General features: G+C 38.4%; 1 protein-coding gene across 2 annotated transcripts in view; it reads left to right on the forward strand.

Annotated features, from left to right (window-relative positions):
* The window catches only part of LRRN1 (leucine rich repeat neuronal 1), a 48,847-nt gene extending 39,702 nt beyond the window's left edge, over nucleotides 1–9,145 (forward strand). For both annotated transcript variants that reach the window (XM_027587017.1, XM_027587018.1), the window contains exon 2: nucleotides 124–9,145. In XM_027587017.1, coding sequence (XP_027442818.1) covers nucleotides 400–2,550 — 2,151 coding nt within the window. In that variant the 5' untranslated portion in view covers nucleotides 124–399 and the 3' untranslated portion in view covers nucleotides 2,551–9,145. The remainder of the gene's footprint in view (nucleotides 1–123) is intronic.
* The last annotated feature ends 441 nt before the right edge of the window (nucleotides 9,146–9,586 follow it).

Genomic DNA, 9,586 nt, shown 5'->3' on the forward strand with positions numbered 1-9,586 from the left:
GTAGTTACTTTGAATATCCTGTTAATAGATTTGTGATTATGCCTTTTTAGTAGACAAAAGAAAATCTATAATATAGAAAGTATATGGAAAAAAACATAACGTCTGTCCTAATCTAATTTTCAGGCACATCTCCAGACTTTGATTTGACTGAAGTAACTTATACCACAGAGCTGTGGGCATGCCTGGAATTGAGAGACACAGTTAAGACTCCCAGTTGCTTCCTGCCTTTTGAAAACTCCTGAAAACCATACCTTTGGACTCTGGAATTTTACACATCTCAACCAAGATTTTGCTTGAATGTTTACATTTTCTGCTTGCTGTCCTACATACCACTATCTAGTGTTCAACTTTTGTTGAAACTTAGGGGTGTCAGGAGCTGAGCTTGCTTGGCAAGCCAGCATGGCTAGGATGGGCTTTGCTTTAGCAGCTCGCCAGTTGGTACTGGGCTTGCTAATGACTTCATTAACTGGATCTTCCCTACAAAATAGTGAGTGTCCACAACTTTGTGTATGTGAAATTAGGCCCTGGTTTACCCCACAATCAACATATCGAGAAGCCACTACTGTTGATTGCAATGATCTCCGCTTAACAAGGATTCCCAGCAACCTTTCTAGTGATACCCAAGTGCTTCTCTTACAGAGCAATAACATCGCAAAGACCGTGGATGAGCTCCAGCAGCTTTTCAACTTGACTGAGCTAGATTTCTCCCAAAACAACTTTACAAATATTAAGGAGGTAGGGCTGGCAAACCTGACCCAGCTCACTACTCTACATTTAGAGGAAAATCAGATTACAGAAATGACTGATTACTGTCTGCAAGACCTCAGCAACCTTCAAGAACTCTATATCAACCATAACCAGATTAGCACTATTTCTGCTAATGCTTTTTCAGGCTTAAAAAATCTTTTAAGGCTTCATTTGAACTCCAATAAATTGAAAGTTATCGATAGCCGCTGGTTTGATTCAACACCCAACCTGGAAATTCTCATGATTGGGGAAAACCCCGTGATTGGAATTCTAGATATGAACTTTAAACCCCTCTCAAATTTGAGAAGCCTGGTTTTGGCAGGAATGTATCTCACTGATATTCCTGGAAATGCCTTGGTAGGCTTGGACAGCCTCGAAAGCTTGTCTTTTTATGATAACAAACTGGTCAAGGTTCCTCAGCTTGCCCTGCAAAAAGTTCCAAATTTAAAATTCTTAGACCTCAACAAAAACCCCATTCACAAAATCCAAGAAGGGGATTTCAAAAATATGCTTCGGCTAAAAGAACTGGGAATCAACAATATGGGGGAACTTGTTTCTGTGGATCGTTATGCCCTTGATAACTTGCCTGAACTCACAAAGTTAGAAGCCACTAATAACCCCAAATTATCTTATATCCACCGCTTGGCTTTTCGAAGTGTTCCTGCCCTAGAAAGCTTGATGTTGAACAACAATGCCTTGAATGCTGTTTACCAAAAGACAGTAGAATCCCTTCCCAATCTTCGTGAGATCAGTATCCACAGCAATCCCCTGAGGTGTGATTGTGTCATCCACTGGATTAACTCCAACAAGACCAACATTCGCTTCATGGAGCCTTTGTCCATGTTTTGCGCCATGCCACCTGAATATAGAGGGCACCAGGTAAAGGAAGTTTTAATCCAGGATTCAAGTGAACAGTGCCTCCCAATGATATCTCACGACACATTCCCGAATCATTTAAACATGGATATTGGCACAACAGTTTTCCTAGACTGTCGGGCCATGGCTGAGCCAGAACCCGAAATTTACTGGGTCACTCCTCTTGGAAACAAGATAACTGTGGATACACTTTCAGATAAATACAAGCTAAGTAGTGAAGGTACTTTAGAAATATCTAACATACAAACTGAAGACTCAGGAAGATACACCTGTGTTGCCCAGAATGTCGAAGGGGCCGACACGCGTGTGGTAACAATTAAGGTTAATGGAACCCTCCTCGATGGTACCCAGGTGCTGAAAATATATGTCAAGCAGACAGAATCTCATTCCATTTTAGTGTCCTGGAAAGTTAATTCCAATGTCATGACATCAAACTTAAAATGGTCATCTGCCACCATGAAGATTGACAATCCTCACATAACATATACTGCCAGGGTCCCAGTAGATGTTCATGAGTACAACTTAACACATCTGCAGCCTTCCACAGATTATGAAGTGTGTCTCACAGTGTCCAATATTCATCAGCAGACTCAAAAGTCATGTGTTAATGTCACAACTAAAAATGCCGCCTTTGCACTGGACATTTCTGATCAAGAAACAAGTACGGCCCTTGCTGCAGTAATGGGGTCCATGTTTGCCATCATTAGCCTTGCGTCCATTGCTGTGTACATTGCCAAAAGGTTTAAGAGAAAAAACTACCACCATTCATTAAAAAAGTATATGCAAAAAACTTCTTCAATCCCACTAAATGAGCTGTACCCACCACTCATTAACCTCTGGGAAGGTGACAGTGAGAAAGACAAAGATGGTTCTGCAGACACCAAGCCAACCCAGGTTGACACATCCAGAAGCTATTACATGTGGTAACTCAGTGGATATTTCGCTTCTGGTAGTAAGGAGCACAAAGACGTTTTTGCTTTATTCTGCAAAAGTAACAAGTTGAAGACTTTTGTATTTTTGACTTTGCTAGTTTGTGGCAGAGTGGAGAGGACGGGTGGATATTTCAAATTTTTTTAGTATAGCGTATCGCAAGGGTTTGACACGGCTGGCAGCATCTCTAGGCTTCCAGTTTGTGTTTGGTTTTTATTCTTATCATTATTATGATTATGATTATTATTATTTTGTTTTAGTTGTTGTGCTAAACTCAAAAATGCTGTTCTAACTACAATGCTCAATAAAATTATTAATGACAGGTTGGGGTTCCCCTGTGCTTTTACCAATAGCATGACCTCTTCTTCTGAAGCCATCAGTAGAAATTACCATGTCCTCCAAAAAGCTAACAAAGTGTGAAGCAGCATTGAACCTTTTGTAGCAATCTGGTCTACAGACTTTTAACTCAAGAAGCTAAGGCTAGACTTGTTAACCTTCCTTGAATGATGTTAGTTGACTGTACTGTAATGTTGTATCAACTGAATTGAATATTTGCCTTTGAACAATGATTTTTCTTTTTTTGTAATAGTTAAAGAGGCTAAGAATAAGCTAACAGGCAATAGAAATATGTATATCAGATTTTTTAATGTAACAAACTACATGTTAATTGTTACCTTATTCTTTTTATCTTTAGTAGACACTTTTAAAAGAAAAGACAATTTTGTTGTGTTTAACTCACCAATATGTGGTGTATAATGAAGACAGAACTATAATAAATTAGTTTTGTTCTGATTTTTTTAGAACACTTGCAATAATGTATCATTTATAGTTCTTGCTAGTTGCAGTGGTGATATATTTCACATCCCTAAAACAACCACCAAAATAAATCAACTAAAGCATGATGCTTTTTAAAACTAGGCCCTAAAAAGTTTTGAATTCTTTTTCTAAGGGAAGAAATACCTATTTTAGTGAAGATATTTTAAATGAAAAGGATTTCTATATTTTAAATATTACTGATCAGACCTAATGGAGGGAAACATCCTCACGAACAAAAAGGCATATTACTCTATCCCATGCATCACTAAATGTGGTTAAAAAAAATAGAGATAAGACACATTTATAAGGAGATAGATATGTCACATTCCTTTTCTGTAAGGGTTTTGTTAAAATCTGAATTTTTTTAGTAGTATCCACACTCTCCATCAAAGTCTAAAACAGAGCTATGCAGTATTCCAAAATATATTACATGTTAGTCCTTTTTAAATGCCTTTCTATATGCTTAGACTCATATTAGCCCATATATCTGTGTGAAGATATCTGCTGAGACAAGTAAATGGTTAATAGAAAACAGAACAACTTCTGTACATTTGGCATTTTTCAGCCAAAAAAAATAGAGTTTGGCAGAATTATGTTTCCTGGGAAATGTGTGTGTGAAATTTCGGACAGAAAACAAGCTAGATTTAGGTAGAAGGTCAGTTCCACAAAGTATGTGTGTTGGGGGAGGTGGGGAGGGGCTGAAGATATACTTAGAGGAAAAAGGAACCATTTGAAAATGCAGATGAATAATACAGAGAAATAAAGAAAAGCTTCTCCAGATGGCACCTCCTGCCAGGGACACGCCATCACACCAGGAACGATCAGATTGTAAAAAAGGGACTGAGAACTAGCACGTGCCAGCTGAGCAAAAGCAGGAAGAAGGAAGCAGAAAGAACACGCAGGTGAGGCAAGCTGAAAGGATTTCTTTCTTTGTAAAATTCCTTGTTTCATGAATCATTTAGAAAAAAATCATTTTTTTTCATATGCTGAAGCAAATGAGCTGCAGCAGAAAAACGAGTATTTGAGCTAGAAGCATCTCTTCCCACAGCCTTCCTTTCTTGATGAGAAAAACCTATACCCAGAGAAGAATTGTAACTTGCCCTGGTCAGACTCCCCTGACCATTGAGAACTCTGCACTCCCGTCTATTGCTCTGGGTCCTGCAGCTTTCTAGACTCCCGTGCAGAGCTCATTTCTCACAGTTCTCAACAACCTCTAGTGCCCTTGCTTCAAAAATGCTCTATATCCTCAAGTTCTTACTTACTCAGGACAAAATTCAGCACAAGGGCAGAACCGGAGGGTCACAAAAGCTTCTACATTCTTGATATTACCAAGTACATGTAGGAAGCAGAGAATTGATGTTGCTTTGGATGCAACCTTGGGGAAATTTCCTGTTGGGTGATTCTTGTCTTCAAATATCTACAGAGAGCAGTATACACCATCTAGCAAACTCCTCGTAATTCTGCAAACAATGAAAGGGGAGTGACACTGAAGCATCAGGCTTTAGAGCAGGGAGGAAAGAGGAGGCATCGTTTATCCGATAAAGCAATGATTTGAACCTGGCACATTTATCATCACTCAAATATTAGTGGAATAAATGAAGGGAAACAACAATTTTTCAACTCTGGATATATAGAAGGCACCAGGGAATCTGGTGTTTTTGTCAACTACCTTTTGCCAGGCCAGTTTGGGGGAAACAATCCCTTTTAACTTTTATTCCTCCAATAAAATATTTTGAGCTTATTTTTCCTTGTCTGTCCTAATTGGGTTGGTTTTCAGTTGACAGCAAAATGGCATGGTACTTTTTTCCCTAGCCAAGTATTTCTTCATTTGTGCTTAATTCAATGTGGTAAGTTAGACAGCCAGTGAAATTAGGCATCAAAGTAAGTTCCTGATTGATAATGGAGGTTATATCACCTTTACCAGTGAAGTGACAATTACAGGTCACTTTCTAATTTCATATTTTCCCTTTTGCTTCCTGCTGCTCTCAGGACATATAATGTATCTCAACCTGATTTTACGAGGTTATTTTTGGAGGTATTACTTAAAACAGGCATTCTCAAATTTGCCTGTTTAATTAATGACAAATTGAACTGATGCCATGAATATATAAAACAAATGCAATGTTTGAATATCAAGTTTTCTAATTTGGCTGTGGGTTTAGTTTAGCGAAAAGGAATCATCTCCATTCTTTACCAAAGTCCATTATTTTCTCTCATGTGGTTTTCTACTCATTCATTCATGCATTCATTCATTCATTTGCTGAAAACTCCACAATCAACTCTTTACTTGTTTGCTTTCTATCTCTGCATTTATCCTCCAAAGCATTTTCTTTTCTTCATTCCTATTTTTATAATGGAGGAAGAAAAATATTTTGTATTTCTAGCACTTTGCCAGGAAAAACATACTTTCTGCTTTACTAGTCATTGAAAAGGGGGATTTAACTACTTCTGATGCATTCTAACTACAACTGAAAGTGCTTTCTTCACCTCCATCCTTTCACTCTTACCCTGGTTGCAGATAGACTTTATTATTATTATTATTCATAAGTGGTTAACTAGAGGGAAAATATTTCTTTAAAGGTGAGTTTTAGAATCACCCTCCAGAGCTATAGAATTATCTTGGCCTGAAATCTCTGCAGGACGCGGGTGGGCATGCTTTCTCATCCCTGCCCTCCCCTCCTTCCCCACATGCACTGAGATCAGCTCCTTCTCTCTGAACTCTAAGTCAGAAACTTAGGGCCTATGGTAAAAATAAGGAGATGACAATGGAATTCATTATTTCTGTACTTACTGGTTCGGCATTGCCCAGCACAGGTTAACAGAACTAAATGGGTTCGTTTTGTTTTGTTTTTTGTACTGTAGAATTCCTCAGAGACTTGATGGCACTAATATAAACTACACAGCATTTCCCACAGCCATTTACCATTGGTATGTCTCAGGGTACTATTCCATCCTACAGATCCTGAGAAGTTGAGGATTTAACTTGATCCCCAAAACAATTCTGGTGAACTGGGTGGTATTCTTTACAATTTACAGATAAGGAAACTAAGGTCCGTAGGAATAGTCATTTGCCTGACACCATAAAGCTCTGTAAGTGGTCACCATGATGGGGTCCTTCACTTCTAGCTTCCTCTTCCTCTGTCCAGCCCCCTTCTAAAGTGGAGAGAGGAGCATGTGTGAAAAGGCAGAGGCTGGAGGCCACAGGGCACGTGGGTAAGGCAGAGTAAATATACCAAGGGAGAGCTAATGGGAGATGACATTGAAAGTTTTCTTTATGTATTAAAATGCACTTCTCTTTTCCCCCTTAACAAGCTTTATGTGCTGGAGATCTGTGAGCTACACATCAAAACTGTTTATATCAGGCTAAATTTTAATTCTAATCTTTAATTCTCCCTATACTCTCCTCTCTGTTACCTGCTTAGAAAATTAAAGTTTTAAAGATTTTGTGGAGGAGATTCTAAGCTCATTCTTTCCTTTGCAGTAAACCAGGGAAGGCTAGTGGAAAATCACTGACAAACTCAGTGTTTAGCTCAAAAGCTTATGTGGGGAAATTTGAAGTTCATGTAATTGGGTAGTTATAAGGGTGGTATCTGACATATCTGGAAACAAAAGGCTTTTGTACAATCCACCAAGTTTGTGGAGTTTGTGGGATATTTATACTCAGGAAACTGTTCCCTCAAATAAGTCCATCTGGAAGCCATAGGACATTAAAAAGGTGTCTTTTTTTAAATAAATGCAATAGCCTCCCCAACATATCCCATTGTCAGTTACACATTACTTTTTATGAAGCAAAACCAGTCTCATGCACCTCACTTAAGTAGCTCCAGGCACAATGTGGTTCAGATATTGCCACTTTTCTCCTTTCCTCCTTGGCCTCCCTCTTTGTCCCATAGGATTAAATGATGTAGATTTTAGCCTGGGCCCTGACAGAATGCTCATGAATTCCTAATAAGGGGGCTGTCCTGAATTAAGTGGTATTTTAATGCATCAGTCTTCTTGTTAGCATGTTTCACTAATATGAACAGAAAAATGGGGTAGTCATGGGGGAAGGAAAACAAACCATTTACCATAGTTACTTCTGAAGGAATAAGGTAGGAAAACGCTGTATATAGCTCTCCCCTAGGAGCTTCACACAGATCATTTACATTTAATCCTCTTGATTGCCCCCAGGAGGTGAATCTTATTGTCCCTACATTAGAGAATGATAAAAATGGGTACTCAGCCTCAGAGATGCAAGCAACTTACCTGAAGCCAGCTGGCAAGAGGCAGAATTTTAACTTGGGGTCTATATGACTAAAACTTATAGTTGTTCACTTATAAAATGGTCTGCAAACTAAATCTGGATCTGGCGTGTAGAACACATAGCACAAAAGTCAGTTTGTCACTTGAGACAGAAGGGGAAAAAAGAAGCAAAAGGGAGGAATGCCCAGCAATGAGGCATCTGAGTTATAGCGGTCTAATTTAAGGCCCAAACCTGAGATCAATACATGGAAATAACAGCAAGCCAAAGAGAGGAAAAAATAAAGGACAACTTTTCAAAGTTTGTGACAACATCTGCATACAAACAAATGGAAGAGAGTGAAGCTGCAGAAGAAAAAAATGTTTAAAAATGGTGGGGTGGGGTGGAAGTCTGAGTAGATACCATGTATTGCTCTATGTGAAACACTTGGCATATTCCAGATGTGCTAAGCACTTGACCTGTATTATCTCATGTAACTGTTAATAACTTTATGAGTAGGTAGATCTCCATTTTTCACATAGAGAAGCTGAGTTTCAGTTCACCAGTCATTAGTGATAAAGCCCAGGTTTCAACTCTGGCTGTCAGATTCCAAGACCCAAGACTAACCACTAAACTTTTTTCTATCTGAAGAGGCTCGCAGAGTACTGGGCTGGCCTTCTCATTTGCTTGACTGGCTCAGTTCTTTCCTGAGACTTGGGAAGCAAGGAAAAGAGTAGGTTTCCTGACCTGTCTAGGATCTTTCATGGGCCTTCCCACAAAAAGATTGTTAACATGGAATTAATGCAATAGGCCTAAGTAAGAGGAAAAATGCTGCCTCAGTGTTTTTCTTTTGTAACCCTTAAAGTTAGTCACACATTTTAACAATATCTCTGATCTATATTTTAAAGCTATTCCACATTAGTCAGAGCAAAGACTTGTTTCAATTCCTTATGTAATCTAATCTTAACTTTCTTGTAAATCATTCCAGAGTATGGGGTGCAGGGAGGATACAATCCCTGGAGAACTGTTAAAGTGGGAAGTTTTATACCTAATCCCATATCTTTGTGATCTCAATAGCCCTTAATTAAAAAATGTATTACTCTCTATCTTCTAAGAGACAAACTGGTTTAAGTATCTCCCATTCTACCGATGAAACTGAAAAGAAGGCAACTATGATTCCTAACTAAAATGTATGCTCCCATATTATTTTCCTTCTTGTTAGAGCATTACACGCTAAAACAATGCTTGATTTCACCTAATTTTATTCTAACCGGTTTAGGTGTGACCCCTTCCCCACATCAGAAAACAGTTCTTATCTGCCATTCATTTTGAAATGCTATTTTTTTCTTTTGATTATAACAGTACTATATGTTCACTATAGAGAATCTGGAGAAAAATATGTATTAAGAAAAAATAGCACATAATTCCACAATTCCAAAAAACCAAGTGAGATTTTGGTATGCTTTCTTCTGGTCTGTGCATATAGTTATATATGTATATATACATGTAATTATAAAAAATACGTGTTTATGAATACAGAATTAGAATCCTGGTGTATATAGTTTTGTATAGTGTTTTTTTTTTCCTGTCACACAAAAAAATAAGCATTTTTCCATATTATTAAAGATTCTTGGAAAGCACGATATTAAAGTCTGTATAATCATCTACTACATAGATATCCAGGATTGAACAATTCTTTCTTTTCGGGGGCATTTTACCTTTTCTATGTCAAGCACTAGGGGCATGAAAATGAGCCTACTGTGCTCATGCTCTCCAGGGCACTGAGGAAGGTGGACATCTACATAAAGGACCACCTAGTATGAGAACTATCACCAAAAGGATGAATTGGTGGCACGAAACCACAAGGAAGAAGAACCCGGGTCAGGCTGGGAACTCCAAACTTCAAATCTCACAATTTAAGCACAGAATTAAAAGATGAGGTGAGTGTTCACCAAGCCAATATCCAGAGGGAGGGCATCTTGGGCAGAGGGGGCAAAT

This window comes from Zalophus californianus, chromosome 1, assembly GCF_009762305.2.
Source record: "Zalophus californianus isolate mZalCal1 chromosome 1, mZalCal1.pri.v2, whole genome shotgun sequence".
Lineage (NCBI taxonomy): Eukaryota > Metazoa > Chordata > Mammalia > Carnivora > Otariidae > Zalophus > Zalophus californianus.